The sequence below is a fragment of the Apteryx mantelli genome, chromosome 4, assembly GCF_036417845.1.
Source record: "Apteryx mantelli isolate bAptMan1 chromosome 4, bAptMan1.hap1, whole genome shotgun sequence".
Taxonomy (NCBI): domain Eukaryota; kingdom Metazoa; phylum Chordata; class Aves; order Apterygiformes; family Apterygidae; genus Apteryx; species Apteryx mantelli.
In genome coordinates, this window is record NC_089981.1 from 71,722,115 (window position 1) to 71,747,492 (window position 25,378).

The 25,378-nt window shown below is 39.9% G+C and overlaps 1 protein-coding gene across 1 annotated transcript in view; it reads right to left on the bottom strand.

The window, feature by feature from the left end:
- CCDC88C (coiled-coil domain containing 88C) overlaps positions 1-25,378 on the bottom strand; it is a 98,048-nt gene that overhangs the window by 18,001 nt on the left and 54,669 nt on the right. Inside the window, exons 8-20 of the mRNA XM_067296940.1 lie at positions 24,667-24,851; positions 23,985-24,066; positions 23,383-23,541; positions 17,192-17,338; positions 15,649-15,793; positions 13,430-13,611; positions 9,659-9,796; positions 7,757-8,827; positions 6,873-7,000; positions 5,806-5,947; positions 5,025-5,213; positions 4,492-4,653; positions 3,106-3,383 (exon numbers count right to left, since the gene is read on the bottom strand). Coding sequence (XP_067153041.1) covers positions 3,106-3,383; positions 4,492-4,653; positions 5,025-5,213; positions 5,806-5,947; positions 6,873-7,000; positions 7,757-8,827; positions 9,659-9,796; positions 13,430-13,611; positions 15,649-15,793; positions 17,192-17,338; positions 23,383-23,541; positions 23,985-24,066; positions 24,667-24,851 — 3,008 coding nt within the window. The remainder of the gene's footprint in view (positions 1-3,105; positions 3,384-4,491; positions 4,654-5,024; positions 5,214-5,805; positions 5,948-6,872; positions 7,001-7,756; positions 8,828-9,658; positions 9,797-13,429; positions 13,612-15,648; positions 15,794-17,191; positions 17,339-23,382; positions 23,542-23,984; positions 24,067-24,666; positions 24,852-25,378) is intronic.

The window sequence follows — 25,378 nt, forward strand, 5'->3', positions numbered from 1 at the left end:
TTGTTTCCCTTTGATAAGGCTCCTCTGTTCATTTTTACCCAACCCAAGCCTTCTGATTATTTTTAATGAGGACTACTTAGAAGGAAGCAGCATACTGGCCCAGTTTTACAGCTTGGCCCAGCTCCCCATGCTGCCTTTGGGCATGGGAACTCCTGTGGTGGACCACAGCTGCTCCCTTAGACATTAGGATATAGATACGAAATTGGAGATTGTCTGCAAGAATGCAGATGATCCTGCATCGCCAGAGCCCTAGTGAAATCCCTAAGCAAAATTTACTTGTAGTCCGGATTCAGCCGGGAGGCTACCATCTGAGCAGGATTTACACAACCTGACGAGCATGAGCATGCCGCTGCAACGAGAGGCTTTACCAGTGGGCAAGGTTACCCAGCCCATAGGCTATTCAGCTTTCACGCTCACTCATTTCTTCAGCATCAGCCCCAGGCAAATGGGAAGAGGGTTTTTATAAATATATCCTTATAGATGCAAATAAAATACATTTTGGCTCTGATGCAATCCATTCCTGGACTTGAACAGCCATATTCCTCTTTACTCCTGTTCCAACTGTGGTTTTCGGCTTTTGCCCCTTCTGCTGCTCTGTTTGGAGAGATACTGCGGGTGGATATTTGTGACTGAGAAAATTTAAAAAATGCTCAACTATGATAGAAAGCATGTGGCAGAAGGAATCCATAAATATGACTTCCAGACAGCACTGCTAACATAATAATGCAAGTCCCTGCAATATGTAACTCTGCACAGCAGGGATTCTCTTTTTCCAGTGGGATGAGTTTTTCCAGTGTTGTGCAGGATTACAGACTTGTTCAGAGCAAGTCACAAAGAACTGCTCAAGGTTCTGCCAATCAACTGTAGCTAGTAACTTATTATCTCCCCTTAGTAATATGCAGTATTTAAAGCAATTTAAAAATGCAGGCAGAAGAGTCCAGCTTTCCTCTGTTAACTGAGGCAGCCAATCAAACACCACAAAGTAAAGAAACTACTATTAATGGTAAATGGCTCTAACATACTAACTTTCCTCTTCTTGCTAAGTCAGACCCACATGTCTGTGGTTTGCTGGGCTATGACAGGCCATTTCGTTACAGTTACACACAACCTATTATTAAATCCACAGTGTGGTACTAAGACTATGCAGATATAGTTGAGGGAGGTTTAATGAAGTTTACTCAGGTGCAGAAAACATTCTGTGGTATCACAGGCATCCCCGTGAGCTGCACAAACCTTAGGGATCCTGGCTGCACACAGCATTAGCAGGCCACAAGCTAACTAAAGTTGCTGTGGATTTTTCTACACGAGCTGCAATCACAGGTTTCTGCAGGAGCGCAGTCCTGCCATAAGCAACAGAACTATGATTAAACATGCTGTCACCAACTGAGAAAAACATTGCTTTGGAGTCCAGGACAAGCAAAGCCCATCTTGCTCAGACACTGCACAGGCCAGCTGCTCAGCTGTACTCAGCTGTTCTGGGAGCATTTAGTGGGTGGTGTATTTTAGGTGAGAGATTTCATCTTAGCACCTAAATGCCACTGAGTGGCAGAAGAAAACAAACAGTTTTCTTCCAGCTGCTTTTCTAACTTGCTCCCCCCGTCCTTCTCAGCCAGCTGAACACAGATAGCACATGGGGGGGGGGGGGAAGTAATTTGTCTTTTTTTTTTCCCTGACAGTCAAATGGAGACACAGGCTGTCCTTGGACAAATCACCTTGACAAGTAAGTATCTTCCAGCCTGACCTGCTGAGGAGGACACTGCACTCTTAGAACTGCCAAAATCAGCCTGTTCAGAGTATACAAAAGATTACCGTCTGCTCCCCTGCAACATTTCTCAGTGGCAGTCATACCTCAGTAAGAGAGAATCCAAATCGCTAATTTTCACAATAGTGGTCTGAGCGCTTACCACTAGAGAGAACTTATTTTTCAGAAAACCATCGTTTTCGTACACAACTGTTTAATAAGTGGTACTCATCAAGAAAAGAAGGAACCCAGCAAACTGCACCTACACACCCCAGTGTGATATTCTTAAGCAAAGCCTGCATCAATGACAACCATTAATCAGTCTGAGTCTACTTGGTAAGCATGAACAGTGTCTGTGTCATCACTTACAGCTCATTTAGTTGACAGCCAAGCAGCTGTCCTGTCAAGCAGCCTCAGTGGATATTTTCATCACAGTTGGTTTAGTTTTGTACTTTATCAAAATCTATTGCACACTGTATTGCCAGCTCCTTTGTGCTTGGGAAAGTTTAGCACCAGTTTTTAGTCCACCCTCAAAGATCACATTGACTTGCTCTTGACCACTGACCCAACTTGGGGTCTTGCATAGAAACTCAACCTAAAAAAATAGATATTTTGGGAAAAATAATTGAAATGGTAAAAAATAAAGTTCTGATGGGTAGGCATAGTGGCCTTTATGTAGCAGTATATTATTTATACTGTTACATTCAAGCACATTAATCAGAAAATGACACTGACTAGAAACTAAACAGTAAATTGATTAATATTATTTCGCAGTTCAACTGAAAGTCCTGAAACAAAAGCCTTAGATTGTGAGAACTAGAAAGAAATAAATAATACATCACCATTTCACATCTGGCTCAATAGGGCTTCCTTCAGACAGCCTCTTTGGCCATATGGGTGATACTACACACAATCATCAATGATTTATATTGTTTCTCATATCACTCACACTTAGGTAATTAATTAGCCGACTTACAGATCCTATTGTATGATGAGAAAAGATATCACATAGTAGGACTGGGAAAATCATTTTAAGGATATGTGTTATTATAGCCTAGATCCTTAAATGTAGTAAAGGCCTTTAAGCTACTTCTGACAATATATTCCCCCAAGATTCTGTTTGCTAAATATCATCAAGAGTCATCTGTGGTCTGCCACCTTCATAGGTCTGAAATGTACAGGTTTTCAAGTATTTTCATCTAATCTCCTAATGACAACAAAAATGAGAAGACACTTTGTCAAGATAACACCTTACTGTAATAAAACAGTAATTTTTGTTTATAATTGGAGATCAAAATTTAAGACTAAATTTAAGACACATTTTGGCTATGCAACTTTCCTAGTGAAGTGAACAGTGAGCATACCTTTCGCCCAGACCTTTATGCTCCAGATCCAGGTTTCTGTGTAATGTTTTCAGGCAGCTGTGCTGGTTTATTAGCATTTCATATTCTGTGGACTGCCGTTCATGCAGTGAAGCAAGGTGTTCATGATCCTGAAGCAATGATTCATATTCAGCTTTTAACTGCTCCTTCTGTTTCAGTAGATTTTCATTCTCATTCTCCTTGGCTGTCTGCTGATTTTGGAGTAAAGCATTCTGGGCCATCAGTGAAGCACTCTGGGAGCTGAGGGTTGAATTTTCTACCTAAAGTTTCTCAAATAAAAAGCAAGCATATTTATTTACATTTACCAGTACAGATAACAAGCATGTAATAACAGTTTATATCTGCATACAATTAATCAAGGATATATCTATTGCTTTGTAGACTTAAGACATTTATGGACACTTGAGCATAGTAATATGCACCATACAAACTCATGCTAGCAAGGGTTTGAAATGCATCAGGATAATCTCCAAACTGTAACAACACTGTTATACTAGCAGATACTCTTCAGTCTGAAGACTAAGGTGAGCTGGAATACTTGCAACCCATCTACAGCTCCAGCATCACATACAAAAGCCAAAGTTGCTCCATGCTTGTGTAAAACTGAATGAAAACTTGTTAGGTTCATCTAAACACATGAGAATGAACTGCACCACTGTGTGTGGGGGCAGCATTCCTAACAAGTTTGATTTCAGTAGATGCACAGTGTACCGGTTTTGTATGTTGTTGTTCTATTTCACTTGCAGGTGAGAATTAAGTTAAAAGAACCAAAAACTATGTGACCTGCAGGCTGAAAAGCTAGAAGAAAGTGAAATTCAGACAATATGAAAACTAAAGCTAATCCAAATTTGTCTTGAAAAATTTTTCTCTTTCTTGAACTAAATTTTTTTTTTCAGAATTAAAATGACATTTAAGAGTAACTGCTTTTCATAGGCAACTTGGACATTTTATTTGAAAGTCTGAAAACTGTGATCTGAACCCATTACTACAATGTTTCTTGGGAGTTGACTTGTGTCCTATTCCCATTTCTTCAAAAGTTCTTTCACAGACATAGCATTAACAGAAAAAAGAGCAAAGACCTTTTATTTTAGTGCAGCTTCTAGAAAAGATCTAGATTTTGCTGCATCATTAGTTCATTTTAAAAACTGGCCTCAAATAATTACTTCTTCATAAAGATAAACCCAGATAGTAGCTATAGAGCCAATTTCTCTCCTAGCTTGGAGAAATTCAGATCTCAATCTAAGCTCCACTTTATGGGCCTCATCTTTACCTACGTATATCAGCCAACATTTTCTTGTCAGCTGTCATTCTCCATATTACCATAACAAAATCCAGTCTATTGGCACAAAGGCGCAGGGTTGTTCTGACCTGGAGTTTGGCTGTCTGCGTCTGCAGGGCAGTGTTATGCTCCTGAAGGAAGACATTTTGCTTCTGTAGTGTCAGGATCTGATTGTTGAAGGAGACATTCTGCATTTCCAAGTGCTTCAACTGTTCTTTAAGCAGCTGCTTCTCAGTATGCAGGGCAGCATTCTAAAAGAGATGGGATTGAAGGGAGGTAACAGGAAGAAATGAAACAGCTGTTCTATCATTTGGAGTCCTATCAAAGATGAGAACCAATTAGTGATGATCCTTCTGCAACAAATGTGCAAGAGGAAATTCTTCCCAGCATTAAAGGAAGGTAGGACAGATATTAAACACAAGGTTCATCCCCATAGAGATGCTGTACAAGACATATACCCTTAAAGTCTCATGTGGTCCTAAGAGATGTCTGAGGAATTTGGTAGACTTGAGTGCTCAAAAAGCCTACCAGATTGCTATAGCCTTGAAAAAACAGGTCCTAGCGATCCACTCATGGTCACAAGGGAAGTCTGAGAAATAACAGGAAATGGAAGAAGGCTTACATTCCTTTCCAATTCTATTGCCCTGTCTTTCAGTTTCAGAAGTTCCATGGTAGCTTCTCGATGTCCTGTTTCTAATTTCTCCTTCATTTGGTGATTGGGAATGAGTTTCTCTGCAGAATACTTCAGTGAATTCTGAGCACACTGCCCATCCTGTTGGGTCTGCTTGAGTGCATCAAAGTCCTTCTTTACCTGTAAAGCCAACAAGGAACAAACTTTACAACTGATTCAACACTGGGATTTTATATTAATAATGATGTAATATGCAGTTCCTCTTTTGCACTGTAAGCATTTAAAGGGATTCAAAAACTATTACTCCTGCTTCACAGATTAGGAAGCTGAGGCAGACAGGTGAAGGAACCTGTGTCTCTTGGCCTGCAGTCAGGAACCCCTTGACTCAACCTCACCGTCACCTAACAAACAGGCTATCCTTGGTGAGAAGTTTCAACTGCCATCTGCCTCAGCCTATATTTTCTTTGAAGAAAGTGGAAAAAAATGTCATGGCCATGAAAAAAAAAAAACAAACAAAAAAACCATGGAGAAACAGAGATTTCAAATGGTGGTTACTTAAAAAACTCCTGCCCTGAACCACAGCCCAAGAATTTCGCCAAGATCAGTGCTATTATATACAATGGGACAGGAGAAAGTAGTCAAATCAAACAGCCTTTGAGGGAACTTGTATGTGGTGAGGAAAGAAATGCATATAATTTGTTCCAGTTGAGCAAAAAGCATGTGAATGTGCAAAACCATACTGAGAACATTTAAAATGCAGTTCACCTCTTACCATATTTAGCTCATTCTGTAACTGCTGGTTCAAGTTCAGAGAGTCTTTCACTTGAGCTTCCAGCATTGCAATCTTTTCCTCTTTCACAGCTACTGCTGTTTTTAGTGCTGATTCAGTTTTGCTTTCCAGAATCTTGTATTTTCTGAAAAACATGAGAAAAAACTTTCCAACATCTGCCACTAGATTATAAGCCACCATCCAGATAGCAGACTTTGCCTTCACTCATTCTAAGTCTCATCACATGTTACATTACATGTGTTTGCTTCTTCAGGAACAGAATTTCCTCTAGTGCACAGATCTCTGCTGATAGATTATTGTTAAGGAACCTGCTTATGGGAAAATCCAATCAATTTTGGTATGGGTAACACCCACATGGTTCTATAAGAATATTTAAAGCTACATAATTTAAAAGAAAGTAAGTTTTTCTATTCTGCCCCTAATTACACTACAGATATTTCTTCTCATGTCTCTTCTGTACATTCCTGATGGGGATAAAAAGCTGCAATAAGCCCTAAAATTTTTTCCAAAAAGTATGTTTCTCTAACTGGGTCTTATCAAGAGGCCTATAAACATGTGGGTTGTTGGGCTTTCTTTGTTAATGACTATAGGATTCGCCATCAGGAATTTCTTAGGCAATATCTACGTTTACATTAACAGTTGGTTGGATCACCAAGCCTTGTCACACACCATCTGAAGGACAACAGTTAGGCATTGTTCTGCTTGCTTATAAAGAGAATACCAGGAGGAATATACACAGTGGATCACTGAAGTGGTTACCCAGCTGCTCTACAAGGGAACTGTAATAATACTAGCTAGCACGGAGAGAGAGAGAATGGCATTTCTTCCTTCTTTCATTCTTTGCAAGAAAAGATTTTCAAAACCTTTCATGATATTGCCAGGCTTGCTACAAAAAAATAGGCTGTGTGTTCAAAATTGGTAAGGGTAACTGGAGTGAGACAGATGAGAACAGAAAAGAAGGGGCTTCTTTAAGCTAGGGGTTGAATTTGGATGTCTGAGGGAGAGCCTGCAGAGTCACAAGCATGAGTAAGCGAGCTTAGTTTCCTCACGTGTCATCATTGCCATTGTCATCCTGTAGCAGCAGCTCTTTGTTCAATCCTATCTTCTCCAGTTCCTGGCTCAGTTTGTCCAGCTCACTAGACAACTGTTGACTCCTCAGCTTCTCCAGGACCAAATCCTGTAACAGCACTGACATGATTAGTTGCTGTAAAAGGGACACTGATAATTATCCAGCGCTGGAGATTTTTAAACCAAGGAGTATGAAAAAAGGCATTGGATAAAATCCTAGTCCCAAGACAGTCAGTGAAAATTCTTCATCAGTGTCAGCTCAGCGCAGAATTAAACTGATTTTCTTTATTTATAGTTTACTCAACATGAAACTGAAGAATGCTTCTTTTGGCCTCTGTCTCGCTCACTGTAGTGAATTTCTTCTGCCAACACTGTCATCCTGTTCACCTGCCAGAAAGGATGTGCAGGCCAGGGGACACAGCACAAGCAGAGGGAGTTCCCCCTTCTCAGCAACTAGTGTGAAAAGCCCAGCCTACACTTGAGCACATGCGCACACACAGCACACACAAACACATGAGTGACAGGGCTTCAATATGCAAGTTTCCTGAGACAATGGGATTTCTTGCTGAGGGACTTAAGCATTTTCACTATTGACTCTGAGTTTTTGACACAGGGAAAATTACTGGCAAAATTGAACAAGCGTAATTACACTGCTGCAGGGTAATTGGACCAAGAGTGGTATGTTTTAATTTTTGGAAGTTCCACATCCAAAAGGCAACACTATCCTGTGATGCCTGTTAAGACTGTGAAGATCTCCTAATTCATAGATCAAATAGTCATGGAATAGATGGCTCCCTTTGCTACCTGGCAGAGCAGAAATAAAAAAAAAAAAGCACTGTGATAAAAACAGTAGTATTTTGCTTACCTCTCTCAATGTAGCTAGTGTTTTTTTATCAATTGTAACTTGCTTTATGAGATCCTTATTGTCCTTTTCAAATTCTTTCAGCTTATTAGATGAATCTCTGAATCGAGCAATTTCCTTTTCTAGTGTCTTGTTTTCTTTTTCAGCAACCGCCAACTTTACTGTGCTATCATCCAAAATAGCATCTTTCAGTTCCACTTGCTGCCAAAGCCGTTTTGTTTCTTTCTCTAGCATTTTTTTGTCTTTCTCTAGCTGAGACATTTCTTGCTCCAGGTCTTTGTTCTCCTTCTCTAACCTCTCTAGCCATTTGGTAGAAATCTTTAGCTTCTCCAGGTTTCTCTGAAGGACCTGGTTTTCACTCTCCATTCCCTGCACTTCTTTCTCTAGCTCCTGGATTTTTTTGCTGCTGTTCTCCAGCATCTGCTGGAGTCTCTGGTTTTCGGAGTTGACACTTTGATAGCTTAGCTCCAGTCTTTCTGATTTCTTGCTCAGCACTTTTAACATTTCTACATTCTTCCTTAGGTCCTCTTTCTCCCTCTCCAAATCTTTATTTTCTGCTTCTATTTGTGCCATCTTTGTGCTGGTAAATCTCATGGTCTCTACCACTCTCCTGAGCTCCAGATTTTCTTCATCCAACTGCTTGTTGTCCCTTTCCAGATCCCCAAGCCGGATGGAAATATTCTGCAATGTGTCCAGGGATTTTCTTAATTTCCTATTTTCCACTTCCAGATCCCCATTTTCCTGCTCAAGAACTTCAACTTTTTCTGTCACTATTTTCATGGCTGCTGCCTTCTTTGTGAGCTGTTCATTCTCCCTCTCCAGCCGATGGAGTTCTTTCTCCATTTCTTCCACTCTTTCCACTTTCTCTTTAACCTGGTCAAAATCCCTTTGTAATTGTTTCTTCTCAAATTCCAGCTTGCTCAGTTTGCTACTAGTTTCTGTAACTGTTTCATGAAGGATCTTGTTCTCTTTTTCAATATCTTTTACTCCAGCCTCACTGCTTACTTGAGATCTTTGCCTCAAGGACAAGACCACTTGATTAAGGTGATCATTTTCTTGTTTAAGGTCCTTTATCTACACAAACAAAACAAAACAAACAAAAAAAAAAGAAGTCATGCAAATGCTACTCATCTACCTTACAATGTGCAGTACAACTTAGACCTGAAGCAGCCAGATGAGTGTGTTAACAAAACTGCCTCCGTTTAACCCAATACAAATTCTTCAATAGTTATCCCTGACTAAAACCAACAATCTGAACTCATGAAAAAAACTTGATACCTCTGGTAACTTGGGACTATAGTGAATTAAAAATGGTGCTGTGTTCCTCCTAACAGCTAAGAAGGTTCAGGCAGAGAGAGAAAGTAGACAGATACCTTCACAGAACACCTTGAAGTAACTGCTTTGTTAGGAACTCCTTCTCATTAAGGATATCTTTCTAAGTTTACAAATGTAAACACCTTTGAGAACTGAGGACACATTCTTTCTGTTAAGACTTCAGAAACCCCTAAAGTCTTGAATATTGGTAGTAGTTATAGATCTCATTAAGGATATACTTTCTGCAAAAGCAGAGCATTTACCGCACTGGCCAAATTCCAGCTGAAGCAATTATAATTTAGACTGGGATTTGCATTTGATTCTTAATTGCATAATGTGTATTAAAAATTACACCATGACTTGTGGGGCAAAGATTAAATAACAAAATATCTTGCTTAGGTAGTATCAACCAAAAAATGCTGGGGTTTTTTTGTTCAGAGACCTTTTACCTGCATTTGAACAAGTTCATCCTGCAGATATTAGCTCTCAAATTGCCCTGTCTCCCTGACAGAAATAGATGGCATCTAAATGGCATCAGTAAATTGCCACTATTGAGCATATGCTTTTGGATTACATTTGTGAAGTTTGCACCTGTCTGTCTTTGTCGGCTTTCAAAGTCTCCATGATGACTCGTAGCTGTTCTTTCTCTTTTATCAGCTCCTCACTTAAGGTCTCCAGATCTTGATTACTTTGCTTCTCTTTTTCAATCTGATTTTGCAACTTTTCAATCTGTGTGGAGAGAACATCCCAGAACACATCAGACAGCCTAACACAATGATTGTTCACATTTAAAGGTATTTTCAAGAACACAGAGGAAGGAGACAGGGAGTATGGCTGAGGGATGCAATTCTTCCCTTCTGCAGCTTGCCAGGTGCAGGAGAGCAGTGAGACTGTTTTATTTTCTCACAGTGCCAAGAATCTCCTTCTTGCCTATTAAGATGAGACCATAAAGGTACATCAGTGAGAAATGTTTCAGCTATCTGTCTAAAGGCCCTTTTCTTGCTCCTGTCAACAACTAAAGTTTCTAGTGCTCACTATCCTGACAGACTCTGTCTCCTGCTAGCCTCTCCATCGCCGATGGCCTTACTTCACCAGCTGATGAGAAGGTTATTAAGACAACTCAGTAAACAACAGAATTAAAAATCCAGAATAGAGAAAAAGCACTGGAATTCAAGTTTACATTCCCTCTCCCTGTGTTCTGTTAGCCCTCTGTTTTCCTCAGCAGATCACAACACTGGATTTGAATGATTTGTGAATAAGGGCCCAGTCCTACAACGAACAGCATCTTTTTACTACCTCCTTTTGAAAGCTGGTCTTATAATGTACTGAGCACTGTAAAAAAGCAGCTCTTCACTATATAGAAGCAAGAGGTTCGGAGACCTAACTATCCAAGGCAGGAAGTATTCCTTTTTATGCTTGCAAAATACTGTGAACACCAACAGCTCTGCAGAAGTATCAGTTTATTTTTTTGTGTTGATATTATGAACTTTGCCAACAATGAAAATGCCAGTGAAAAAGGTATTAACAATAATTGTTACAAGTGGGAAATGGCTGGAGGCTGGGCTCTGCCTATGTCAACACAGGCCTCATTACAGGAAGTGTTTAAACAAGCTGATACTGCCCATACTGGAGATAAGAAGGGCTTAACATTTAGAAATGTAACCATGATAAGGTTTCATCGGTCCCAAAGGAGCTGCTCAGAGAAGGCTGGAACATAAACTCAGTAATTCTGCAATAGCTGGTCTTCATTAGCACCTCCCAGAGAATCGGAGGCAAGTAAGAAACTACTGTTTACAACTTGTTTCAGTCCAAGGATGCAGAAAAACATGTTAGTTACTTGGACTGCTGCTCCTGGACTGTGCCCGAGAGGAGGATTTTCTACTATTAGCTCCTCTTGAAACCCTGCGGGGTGGGGGGGAAGAGTACAGGACTTCTCCTTAGTATCATCTTCACCTGTACTACCCTGAATAATCCCCTTCCGCTCCTGCTACATGACCCTTCCAAGCACAACTAGATCAGCGGGCAGCCAAGCATACTCCGATAACAAGTTTTAAAAGTCCTGGACCCTGGGTGAAATCTGATTCTATTTAAACAGCTTTAGGAGGGCAGGATCTTACTCTGGGTATCACAGGTAAGTTACCGAGGGGGGGGAAAAAAAAAAAAAAAGGTGCAGGCACAACAGGCACATAGAATTAGAGAAAACTGCTTCTCCGTCTCTTGTCCTGTGTCTTTATATACTGTTCTCCTTAACAGTCCTTAAGGACTGCCACCCTCTCCTCCATCTACTGCAGTTAATCACAGAACACATGGTTTTTGCAGTTATTTCAGCCCCAACTCTCTCTTTCCCCCTATCATCCGTTTGCCCTGGACATCCCCCCCGTGTACATTCATACATATTAAGACAACTAATTAAGTTCTGATTAATTCCTAATTACACGTGTGAGAGAAATACAAAAGCATGTGAGAAGAAATAAGATTAAAAAGCCACACCTCAAACCTAGATTATTTTATATATCATATATCAGGTCTCTGTATAAAGTGTACATCTCCCACACGCTATACAATACTGTCTACTACCTTTATTTCCCTCTCTCTCCGATTAGGCAATGGAGCCAGTCAGCAACTTGACTGGCCTGTGGCATTCAGTCAACACTTACAGACTACGTCAACTCCTATCATATTCTGTGTTCCTCTGGTAAAGAATTTGATTTATTCCCTTTCACACATTTCAACTGCTCTTCATTTCTAACTCACTGTTGTTTTTTCTCATTGGTCTGATGCACTGGGTGACCTCTCTGCTCCACACAGGCATTCCCTACTACTGGTCTTTTTTAATTATCAGATCTGTAGGTGACCCCACCACATCAACACATTCGTTGTCACTGAAAACATCCAACTAATCCTGGAATCACAACTGTTGGCACTAATATAGTGCCGTTAACCGGAGGTGCCCACAGAAATGTACCTGGGGCAAAGCCAAAGGTTGACCACAGCTGTTTAAATGACTTAAATTGCTGTACACCACAGGTATCTGCTGAGTGCTTTCTATCTCTTGATCTTAAATGTTAAGCATGTAAATTACAGCTGGAGTGAATTACTCATACACAATAGTTCATAAATTGGAGTGGTGAAGGAGTACAGTGAACTGAATTTTTGCAAACAACTTTCCTTGTGCACAGGGGGGAAAAAAAAATAAAAAAAAATCAAGAAGCAGAACTGTTTTCTCATCTTGGCAGGAGAATCTCTCCAGAAGGCAGTGATGGATCCTTGTTCTCCTTGGCAGAGAAGTCGACACTCAGTACTAATTACAATCTAGTAATCTATGACTAGCATTTCATATCCAGATCCTCTCTCCCCTTGTCCTTTAAAGCACTCAGCCAACAAGTAGACCAGAGAGGACTAAAATCCTTGTATCAGCATAGCACACACAGGTCATAGTGGCAACAGGGAAAGGAGAAATGGGCCTTATATTCTGCATAATTTAGCACAGGTAGGAACATGGCAGAAATCGACACGGAAATTTTTCATATTCGTCAGACTGACAAGCCTCCTCTTTCCCCACTGGCACTTGGCTCAAGTACTCAGGGTTCAGAATGCAAGTTTCTAGTCAGGCAAAAATAAAGTTAGTGACTGTGGGTGAACTGAGCACTACATTTCACAAGGACAGGGCTGAGCAGACATTTGATCTAAAAGTAATAACACTTAATAATGGTGTGTAACGTGTGTGTGTGTATACACACAAAAAATTAAGAAGTGATGACTTGCACATTTGTTACCACGGATGAAAAGAAACCAGAGCTTTGCAGAGACAGAGACACTAGAGAACCTGTAATAGCCAAAAGGATTAGACAAGGAGGAAAAGCTGATCCAGGACTATGAACAGCAAAGACAATTATTTAAAAATACAGTAAGCTGAGTTCACCTCTGCAATTTACTTGACTTACATGGAAACAATACTAAAAACTTTCGAACAAGGAAAAAAAAAAATTTAAATGTGGCCACAGCTTGCTCACCTGACAGAGCAAGCAGTAGCGACTGTCACAAGAAGACAGAGTAAGAGAAACAACAGCACCATATGCAGGGGCAAACGAGCACCAAAGGACAGGAGTTATGGAACAGGAACAGTCACTTTTGCTTACAGTGATGCATCTATGTAGGCAGTGGGGTAGAAGGCAATGGAGTATACCAGTGTGAGAAGAGGCCTTCTCACATTACATAGAAGGGCCTGAAAATGTGCCCATTCTCCTAGAAAACTTTGGTGAACTCCCTGCAATCCCTCATTGTTCAGGAATGCTGTAAAGCTCTGCACACACTGTGCTCAAAAACCAAACAGCTCTCCCTGTTCCTGTGAGCAAGAATTACCTTTTTGCTGAGCTGCTGATTTTCTTTTTCCAGTTCCGCAAACTTTAGGCTGCTCTCTCTGGAGGTCAAGGAGGCATCTCTCAGTTCCTGGATCGTGTTCTGCAAGCTCTGATTGTCCTTCTCTAGCTTCAGTATGCGACTCGACGCACACTCATTCAGCTCAAACACAAAGGACTTTCTAGCTGTTGAAACAGGAGAATCAGAAGGAGGCACTAACCAATTCAGAAATATCCCCCTTTCTAGGTCTGTAAGACTTGCTTTTATGAAAATTATTGCAGCCAGATCATTATCATTTCAGCTTGACTGCTAAGTTAACACTTTCATAAAAATAAAATATATTTCCACAGAAAACAGCAACATCTTTAATAAACAAGGAAGCATCTAAGGAGATAACCATGTTAAAAGCTACTTACTTTCCTAACTTACTCAAAGTTACTTTAACCAGTAATGGTTAGTAGGAAGACACATTTTGATACCCTTTCAGACTTCCATCAAAGGAAATAACTGAGGCAGAGGGTAAAACATTGAGAATTGTTTGTAACACACCAAGATGATGCACTTCCAAAAGCCAATGAGAACTCAGGTACCTGACCCTATTTAGTCACGGAAAACTCTTACAAAAGTGAGTTCAGGTGCTTAGCCTCACAGCTACTTCCCTGATATGTTGAATCCAGGAAGATATTTTATTACCAGCTGCACAAGCACAGGACATCCATCAGAATATTGATCACAGAATTCTCTGAAATCAAAATCTTAAGACTAACAACATTTATGCAAGTTTTACAACAGAGACATTACTTCAAAAGTTTAGAGATCTAAAGTCTCACTAACACCCAAATTAATTTCCAGTACCAAACCCTCTGCTGCTCTGTTCCTTTCTCTACTCAGCATCAGAATAAATAAAAAAGCAATCCCGTTTCACACAGAACAATTGCTACCCTTCGGCTCAAAATCACATTTAAAAACAATGTTAAAGTCACTTCAAGCCTCAGAAAATTATTCACTCCTGCTAAAATAATCATCGCTATTACACACACCAAACAGAACACTTCAAAACTGGCAAATTTCTGAAAATGTTAAAACTCTATTTGTGTCTTTTCTAAGACTATCACCTGGAGAGTTTTGATCAAATTAGGAGTCAAATAGTAAACATTAACAAAATGTTCCAGTTCAATTCTGTTCTGAAGCAAAGCCTGTCTAAATTATGTTGCTTCCAAGCTTAGTTTTTTTTTAATGATTTTGAATAAAATATTTCCAACTAACAGCTAAAACTTTTTTATACCTGCCAACCTTGCAGACTCAACCTGAAAGCCAAGAGGAGGAGGTTTTTCTTACTATGCATTACCCAAAGGGCTTGGCAGACTGGCTCTGCCTGCACAAGATGATTGTGTTTGGAACAGCAAGGACCATCGATGTGGGATTTCTTAAACAGAATCATTTGTGAAATGGAAGCAAGGATAACACAATCCTTCTAAAAAACATCGTGTTTTTTTTTTCTTTTTTAATCAGGCTTCTTTTTTTTTTTTCCTACTGAATACAAAAGATAACTGATGTTCTCAGTTCCTCTCACTTTCTTTTTGTTTGTTTACTTGGAAGCAGTTCTGGAGCTCCAGTGCTAGAAAAGATAGAACTACTATGAAGGAACTTTTTTTTTTTTTTTTTAAACACTCTGTTGCGAGTTTTGAAAGTTGTGGTTCTTGGAAATGAATAAATAGGAGATAACAAAACTAGGCATCCTTCATTCTATTACATCACTAGTGAAACCAAATCAGGAGGGGGACAAAAATTGCAATTTTGAAAGAAGTCAGAAAATCAGATAGTTTTACATTTTCCTGAAGTACTGGTAATCAAAATTTGTTAGTTTTGAGAAAACAGTGTTTTTCGCCACTGACAATTCTATAAGCAAAATCATGGATAAGGAATAAGGAGGAATAGAGTGCCATTAACTTCACAGGCTAAGACAAGCCTCCTTTGCAAGACTGTGAATTAAAGATAACAATTAGCCATTAATTTCGTAAAGAAAAATAAGATTCTAGACAGAAAATAGTTTTAAGAATTAACGTAGTGCCATGCTCATATTCAGTTATTTTACAAAATAAAGCTGTTCTTCTAGATAGCTTTACTAATAACTGAATATCCATCTATTCTAATTTATCCCACTGACTTCATTTAAACTGTTCCCAGTAAGCACCACAAAAGCTACTGCAGCTGCTACTCACTGTCTGCAAGATCTGTGCTTTTTGACAGTTGTTCTAGTTCCCAGCCTAGGTGTGCAGACTCATTCATGCTCTGTTTCTGTGCAATCTCCAAGACCATATTCTCCTCCAGCAGCTCTTCAATTCGCTTCTTGTCTGTGTCCCGATCCTGTGCAAGAAGTGCATGAATGAAAATGTATACACAGCTTAATTGTAAGAAGGTTCTGTCAAGTTGAACTGTTAAAGCAACACACGCTTTGAGGGTAGAAAAGTCTCCTTAAGCAATGCGTGTCTTAATATTAAGATATATGTACTGTATTAATTGTTTGTAGGGCTATCACATGGGCCATAAAATGCCATACAGACACCCAACTGACCCTGTCTGGAGTCAGCTCAGATCCATGATATACTTAAAGAAAAGGGGGTGAGGGTGAAGACATGCTGAGTGATGCTGGGACCAGGCCAATAAGGCTGGCTGGATTCAAGCTGTGCCCTGAGCAAAGTTCTTCATAAAAATGTAGCATGGTGCAGAGACACCCTAGAGACTCTGCAGATGCAACCTTGAATTCTGTGGGGCTTCTTCAACTTGTCGTTGTCCGATTTGGACCGAGTCATATGCATAATCAAGAACATATTTGTATTATAATTTGGGTTTTTCAATTATCCAGAAAATGGATACAGATAATAAGGCTACCATTGCTTATAGCAATGATTTAGGCCATTTACATTTGTGGGAGCTGACATGGCACCTTACAAAGTCCCCATTTCCAGTAAGTTTTATCCAAAAATTCACCAAGGCATCCAGAAAAGCAGCATTCAAAATCACAAGCCATTTCTAAAAAGCTGGACCATCATGTTGCCCTGAATCAGTCATTAAACATAACTCCATACAGCATCCTCACATCCTTGTTTCCAACATACCCCATTTTAAAAAGTTTAAACCCACAAGAATTCAAAGCCAAGTGGGGTAACAGGAGGAATGTTGAGCTAAATACAGGAGATGAAAGACAACTTCTTGTATCTGGTGGGATTATAAAATCCAATGACAGCTTTTTGTTTGTAGACAATAAATTGCTACTTCTTGCATCTCTTGTCTGTGAAGCAATAAGCCATGACTCTGATTTATGTAGTAAAAGACACAAAAATCCAAAATTGATTACAGAAGTGATGGGTTCCTACAGTTATAACAGCTGTGGGTTTTGTTTTCAACAAAAAAAGTTGTGCACTACAGTAGTTTCCATATTCTATATCTAACAGATTTCTATTTGACAGATTTTAAAATCTCCTTTATAAATATGTACAAAAGCATTCTGTATTTTAAAATTGTGATCTAAGTTCTTGCATAAAATGAAATTTGTCAAACTCTGCCCAACACAGCAGCACTGGTAATATTTACACGTTGAATACTATAACATTTTAAAAATACATATACACAAAGTTCAAACTAAAGACATCTCTTCACTGTTGATTTATTTCCCTCTCTCCACTGGTTTCCACAACAAATTCATGTGACCTAGTATAAAAATAGAACTGAAAAAATTAGCATAACAAAAGAAAGGGTGCATACCAGCTCTACATCATGAAGTTTGGATTTCAACTGTAAATTTTCCTTCTCTAATTCATGCAATTTATCACCACGAGCTCTTGCCATTGTTAATTGTTCTTCTAGCATGGCCTTTGTTTCAATTAATATGATGTTGTCTTCTCGTAACTCCTAGGGCGAAAAAGAAATAGTATATGCTGTTAATCTCTTTACGTACATTGACTTTTTAAAGACCAGGCGACTTTCATAAATTGATATTACAAAATGTAAAAAATAAATTTGACTTGTTTCTCTACTTCATAAAAAAAATTTACCAGATAGTTTAACGGAAGACAATATTATGTTTCATTATCTGAGAGTCATCAGGGAAAGTAAAGCTAGTATTTTCCTAAAATTCAGGAAAAACTCACTGAGAAGTTTAATGGAGTTCCTTTTGCTGTAAACAAGGCTTGATCAAGAGGTGCACCACAGTGACTCGAGACCCAGAACAACTCTTCAGTTCTAATCCTATTGTCATGCCATTTGCTTAGCTAACTCACTGCAGTCCTCTGACTCTGTTTCCCCAACTATAAAATAGATTACTTTTATTTACTTTAAAGAGATATTATAGTATGTTCAAAGCATGCTGGGGAGCACTATCCATCAATATAGGGTATGTCCATACTGCTGCTCCAGTACACTTATGCATAAATGCCTGTTTTTTCCTCTCTCAGGAACAAATTTTTAATCCATTTAAACAAAACAAGCTATTTTACGTTGACCACTTAAAAAAAAAAATACTTATATGAACATTAATGTATTTTTGGATCTGTTTTTATTGAGTTTATCTTACTCTGCTGCAGCCACAGCCTTAGAAAAAAGTTAATTATACTGCACTCCTAATATTTCTTGCAGGGCAACAAATGAAGCTCCATGCATTCAAGTATCTTATCTCCAGAAATATGAAATGTCTAAAGCATAAAATCTGGCTGTGTGGTTTTGGTCATGTTTTAAATTTATTAAATTATGTCTTATTTCAAGTTAAAACACCTGACTGTTAACTTTCACTCTTTCTGATCCTCAGATAAGTCTGAGTCATAGATCCAATTTTCCATGGGAGGAAAACATCAGCTTTCAAAAGATTAAATTGGTACAGGAAGTATTTTTGCCCAGAAGAGTTACAATGCAGAAACTAGTTTATTTGTTCCTCTAAAGAAGTGTTCTTTTGTCGTCTTTCCCTCCCTTTCCCCTGCTCCAAAGAAATACACAGGAATGGAATATGTGCACACAGGCCAGATGAAATGCTTATGGCTTGACAACTTTATTCCTGGACAACAGCCTTCAAAATGTGAAGTCTCTGTTGACATCAGTGTCCATGTCTGCTCTCTCAGACCACAAACATCCAAACCAAGTAGGTTCCTGAAAGTTCACCAGGCATGAGTAAATCACTTTCACTGCTTAGCCAGCAACTACCTTCTCATTTCTGGGAGAATGGAGTCAGCCATAAAGAGTCTCATGTGATCCAGTTATTAAAAGAAAACAAAATCAAAAACTACCACACCCAAAAGACAGCTGCAAAGCACAAGGTAGATTGTCTGATGACACCCACTGCCCTTGCCTTTTGATACTACAGTGGGCCATAATTCAATATCCTTATATAGCAGATAGTCTTAGTTTGCTGCGTCTTGAATGTAGGCGACATAGTATGGAAGTCCGCCTTATGCAGTGCAGTATTGTCCTTGATCTCTCCATGGGTCACCTACCAGCTTGCAGAATGGAAGAAGAAGAATTTCCCTACTACAAAAGCATTAAAAGGACAAGTATATTAGAGCTTGTGAAGTGGTTCAACTACTGCAATTAAAATGTCTGAGCATACCAGTAAGAAAAAACACCCCCCCACACACACACTAATTTTATAGAACTAACATTCTGGGCCAAGTCTGATCTAACAGTGTCACTTCAGGGTGAGCAAACTAAAATTGCTGACGCTGAATGGATGTCAGACCAGAGGAAGCGTACAACAGGAAATGTTCAGAGTGTCATGTAAGCTGCCAGAAAACCCATAATGAAATGGCAACATGATCAGAGTTTACTTTGCTGGCTCATCACACTCAATCTGGACTACAGCCCTAAGAAGTAAGGTGGTGTCTGACCTCAAAAACACAGCCTCAGAACTATTCCCAAAACTGTCTATCAAGCAGAAACTAGTTATTTTGGTGTCTCATGAAGAGTCAAGCTACGTGCCAAGCACATGCACATATCCAGGCTCTGATACAAACTACCCATCACTGGGAGCTGCAATATATAGAGGACCGAAGGCACGTTTCCATCAAGCAGCCAGGAGGGGTGGACATGTCAGTTCAAAACAGTTTTGATGAAATCTTAAATTAATAAGCCGGTGGAAACGCCTCCTATGGCTAGGTTGACATTGCTCACTAGTGCACCCATGATCTAAGGTTGTCTTAATATTGAAAAGTTCATTTAATTTAAATAATTACTCCATGGGAGCTTTGTAAAGTTACATCACAAAGCCTGGAAGGTAAAACTGTTCTAACTATAACGTGTCAGCACTAACATCTCACAGAACTCTCTGGGCTAACACAGTTGACCTGAAAATGTGTCTGGCTTCAAATCACTTTTGAATTAGACAAGCAGCAGGTGGTGGTGGTATTTTCACTGGGATTAAGGTTTGTGTGTGTGCGTTTGTTTTTTTTTTAATTAATGAACCCACCAACATGATTCTGTAGCTATGAGTTTCTTTTCAAACCAACAGCTGGCTGTGGATTTTTTTTCCTGAAAATATACTAAATTTACTAGGTAAGAGATTCAAAAAAAACCTTTGCTTTATATTGCTTTTACCTTAAACTGTGATGGCTTAATATCCAACATATGTAATCCTGCTTTCGTAATTATATTTCTGAAATAAATTATATACTTTGTTCTGATCCAGCATCACTTATGCCTTGAGTTAGCTTTAAGAATGTGCATTGTATACTCATATGGTTACAACTAATTCTGGGGGTAAGCGGTTGTACAATCAGGGTGCTTTGCCTTTGAAAAACATTTTCAGATACTAAAAGAGCAAACAGATTGTAAAAATCAAACTAGAGAATTTGCACACACATTCAGACCTAGTTATTAGATGGAGCCCAAACCCCTCCCTTCTGGCAATTTGGAAGCTACCCCCACGGAGCCCATGATACAGTTAATAAATGTCTTGTGACAATCAAACATTGTCTGGGTCAGCTATATGAACACATATAAGAGATGCTTTTTCTTTTTTTAATGTCCACAGGAATTCCTCCCGTCATCCTGCGTGGAAGTGTGATGCAGCGGGAAGGGGGAAGAATGGGCAAGGCAGACTCCCCGGCCTCTGAAAAGAATCTGATCGCCTGGAGCAGCACAAGGTTCAATGGAAAGGAATGCTGGAGGGAAGCTTTACATTGGAGAGAAGCACCTCCTCAGAGGAAGCGCTGCATTAAGCTCCTCCACATTCATGGTTATGACCTCATTAAGCCACTCCAGCAAGGTGGTCTCCAGACCATAGCCATCTCCATGTTCCTCAAACAATGGTCAAATTAAAACATCATTTGAGAATATCTTCTTGTCAAAAAATACAGAGAAGGAAAACAACATACACGCTCAAATGCGCTAAGTTCACTTAGAGAAAGATTTGCTCCATTTGTACTCCTTGCACAATAGCTCCTTAAATCTCTTCCTGCTGCCACTGCTGATCTGTATTATGTGCTTAAGAAACTATTTATAAGCTTGCTCACAATTCCTTCAGGTTATCCCTCCACAGTATCCTATGCAGAGCACCTTCCATACATCTTGTTCAAGCTACTGAACGTGTATGTGAACTACGGGAAGGAAAAGATCTTTAAGTGCCCATTTAATAGCTTTCTTCACTGATGCGCAAAGCTAAAATCACTTTTTCTTTACACTTACTGATTCTGCAGGGTTTATTAATGATGTTGTCAAGACCCTATGAGCCCTAAGGTATCACATTGCCACAGAAAAGTGTCCAAAGCCGTGCTTTATGTACCTCTATTTTCATTGCTGTGGTTCTGAGAGATTTGTTCAAGTCTTAAGCACTCTCAGCTTAGTATGCAAACTGCACCAGTTAATGCCATGAGACGAATTGGCACAGTACAGTCTAGTGGTATAAATCTCTGCCATATTACATCCTTGCACAAACCTTACAGCTTGAAATTGTAAGCCTAGCAATTTTTGAAGGAGTGGGAGGAAACTGAGCAGGCACTGAACTGAACTCCAGGCCATTACCCTTTTTTCGGGGGGGCAGAGGACCTGAGTCAGTAGAAGAGAAAGAAAACTGAGGGACGTGGAGAGTTGGATCCTGGCTATTAGGCAGAGTCTTTGTGCTGCTCCAGGACCATAAAGAAGTCAGTACAGTGTCCTGTGGAATCCCCTGAATGTATCAGTGTGAAACCAATGGAGTTTTCCTGATGATGCCACTGTACAAAGCTGCCAGTCCATGACTGTGCCAAGGGTAGATCAATGATGGGAGGGGGAGTGGTGAGCATGTGAAACACTCTGGCTATTTTAGACCAAAGAGCAGCCTGCAGACAGCTGTGCAATCCTGCCACATATTAGAAAAACTCAGCCCTTGAGGCAGCAACAGCTTATGCTAGAAGCCGCACTGTCGCCCAAAATTAGGAAAGTGCCATATTGATGGGAGCATTCTTTGTCCCATCCACTGCTGTACCTCAGGGAGGTATCTTTGGAGGGCCAACACTCACCTCCAGTGTTCAACAATTTCACCAAAAGCTGGCAGGGTAGAAGAGGGAGCGAGGGAAGACTGCACAAAACAGAAGTGGAGGTCTCCTTACTGAATGGTATGTTAAGCAAGATTAGCATGCAGACAGAACAGGAGACTGCTGGTTACAGGACAAGCAAAAAGTCTGAAAACTCAGGAGCAGCAATAGCTACTCCCCTGCTTTCACACGAAGATAAGACTAAACACTGTCCTCCTCTAGCTCCAGCCACATTCTGTGAACAGCAGATAGAAGCTAAGCAACTCTAGTACACAGCCAAAAGGGAAACATCAGGATGCCACACTGCTGGCTAGTATGCCAGCTTAATGCATGACTGATTTGCCAGCTTTAGGGAGGAAGATAGACAGACAGAGCTTCAAACTCTCTAAGGTAAACTGGGAATTACTGAGAGAAGAGACAGGCTTTTGTAGGAGATTACTAAATTTAATAATCAGCTGTCTTAGTGAATCTATTCGTAAGAAGCAGTATCTAGCTGGCGCCCTAGGTTAGAGAGGAAAAAAAATGCCTACAAAACAAGGTTTATAGAGCAGAAATAAGGCATGTGTTCTCAGCCAGAGGCCTAGTGAACATGAGTTTCAGGATCACTCTTCTCTCTCAGACCTGGAATTTTACCTAATTATAGTGAGGGGGTAAACTACAGAACCTCAATGTGTTTTGCAAGCCTGGATATCCATCTGACTTTGGCTGAAGTATCACTTAAGTGGGGTTATTGACAGTTTAGGTGAGAAGGGCTTAAAGGACTGAAAGGATGGAAAATAAGAGCAACCTGATCTAACTTCAAAATTAGCCATGCTTTGAGCAGCGGGTTCGACTAGATGCCTCCAAAGTCTCTTCCAACCTAAATTATTCTATGATTCCAGGATGGGCACAGCAGCAGGTGACTAAGCTGATAATCAGCATTACTATTGGAACAAAGGCATAGGTTTCTCACTGACATCCTCTGCTCAGGGCACCAGAGAAGATCCAAACATTCTCTCCTTTCTACTACAAGCAACAGTTGCAAAAAGGGGTGCCTAGAATTTGTCATCTGAGGTCATGCTTAAAAATGCCCAGCCACTTGGACAACAGCTGCAGTCGCTACAGACCCCTAAGGAAAAACACCCAGCCATTCATTTAGTTAACTTATACATGACAATTAAAATGCTGGTCAAAGGATCAGCTGTGGACAACAAACATTTTACTTGCAGTAAATTTTCAAGGCAAGACTTAGATCCTCTAGAAGAAGCCTCCAGAAAAGGTCTGTCCTGTTTAGCCAGATAATGCTGAACTAAGCAGACTTTACTAAAACTAACGAGTACTTTTTGTGTGCACCAAGTCTTACTTGCCACCAAAAGAATTTTTAATGCTGCTACACCAACTGTAACACACTGTAACTGGTAACACAACAAAAGCCAAACGTTAAGTATTATTCAGCAAATCCTCCTCCTGATCTCCACTTGCCTCCATACGAGCTTTGTAAAAATCCACATCATGAAGTTTCTCTTTGCACCGGATGAGTTCCATCTCAAGTCTCTCCACACGGTTTGCCCTCTCTCTCAGGGAGTCCAGCTCATCTCTGTATGCTCGGGCAGAGCGAGCATCTGAGGCCAAGTGGATATTCTGAGAGAAGTGAGAGAGAGGCAAAAAACTAAATTAATACTTGAAAGAGCATTCTTTAAACTATCTAATTTTTTTTTAGGAGCAGGCATGAACGGAGAGTGAATAATCTTCCTTTGGTTCAGGAATGAAAGCTCCTATTAGCCAGTCAGTTCTCTACAAGACTGAGAGGTTCCTCAGCCTGCTGGGAGTCAGACATATTCAGTGCCTGATGCTGTATATGCTCCAGGCATTACTGGACTATTTGCAAGCTAAACAGATGAGACTGCTCTCACCAGTTAAGTAGGAAGTGTAGCACTGCTATACCACAGTCATACTGGTCAAACAGCTTGCTGGAGTAACTTGATTCTTCATTAAAAAAAATGTGGAGCGGTATTTTTATCCTCACATTGAAAGAGATGTTTTTAAATTAGGAAGCCTGTCACAGTCAAACAAGGTCACCTTACCTCTTGTTTTATTTTTTGCAGCTCTAAGATGAGCTGTTCAACCTCATGTTTAGAGTCCACAAGCTGCTCAGACTTCTCTTCCCTGGAAAGGATTAGAGAAAACTCAGTAAGAAATACATTTTTTTCTCCTGGAACACTACTGATTATGTGGACCCTGCTAGGAAACTAGAAGGGAAGACAGAAGGCAACAAGTATATTCTGAACATGGAACAACTTTGATGGCATGCCAGCTTCATAAGAGTAAGAGGTATTTTCTTGTGATACCGTGTATCATGGATTTGAGACTGCAACTCTATTTTTATATTAAGTATTTCTGTTTAAATCTCACTGGATGCTATTGCTGTCATCGCTAACTTCACTGTCCTCTGAACTTCCACTAATTATTAAACAATGCTGCTAGCAGCTGGTGTTTTGAACAGGGGAAGAGAGAGATGAGAGACAAGAAGAAACATGAAAGTAGCCATCACTCTGTGTTTAAAGATCAGTTAAGAAGAAAAAAAAAAAAAAAAGATGGAGCACCCATGCTAGCTTCCTAGTACTATGAATACAGGAATTTGAAAGACATGATTCTGAGAGCTCCCATGGAGATCAGTGTAGGGAAACCAATAGGCAACTGTATTTTCAGTATGCACAAGTCTTAACACACAAGTATCTCTAGAAGCATAGGTTGCTGGTGACTCACAGCTCCTGCCGGACTCTTCTCAATTTAGCCTTTGTGTCTGCCAGCTCAACTGCAAGGTGCTGTTTGTCTTCATTAGAGCGAGGGTTGGCTGGGTTTGGCGATGAATCTGGACTTGGTGCTTTCAGAGGACTTGGTGGTTGCTGAGACTGCAGATAATCTCTCTCCTGAGTGAGATCTGCAATCACCTGGAAATAGAGAAAAGCATGTGGTATTAAGAGATAATTAATAATACTTAATACATTGTGTTTTTCAAGTATCTAAAGTGATTTATAAATGTGGAAAATTATCCTGACATTACACAGAATTCAAGTGATACTCCGGTAGGAAGGTTACACAGATGAGGAAAGAAATTTCCACCATGCTCAGATGGCTAGATCAAAATTAGCAGTCTATTTTGCTTGGAGAATTCATACAAACTGGAAAAAATAACATTTTTAACTAACACAATCACAAAGTCACATGCATGACAGAAAATCAAGCTAAAGAAGGGAAGAAGCCTCCTCCAAAGATCTGAAGGGAAAGGAGCTGATGAGTCAGCAACGGATAGGGCTGATTTCACACACAAAAAAAACTAAGGATGACACTGGAACCAATAATGGTAGGTATCACTGGAGATAGGCAAGCAACCACTGTAACTTGAATGGCTGAGCAGACAGGCAGAGACAAAAATCAAGACAAATTCACAGCTTCAAATGTTTTGGTCTCTCCACTG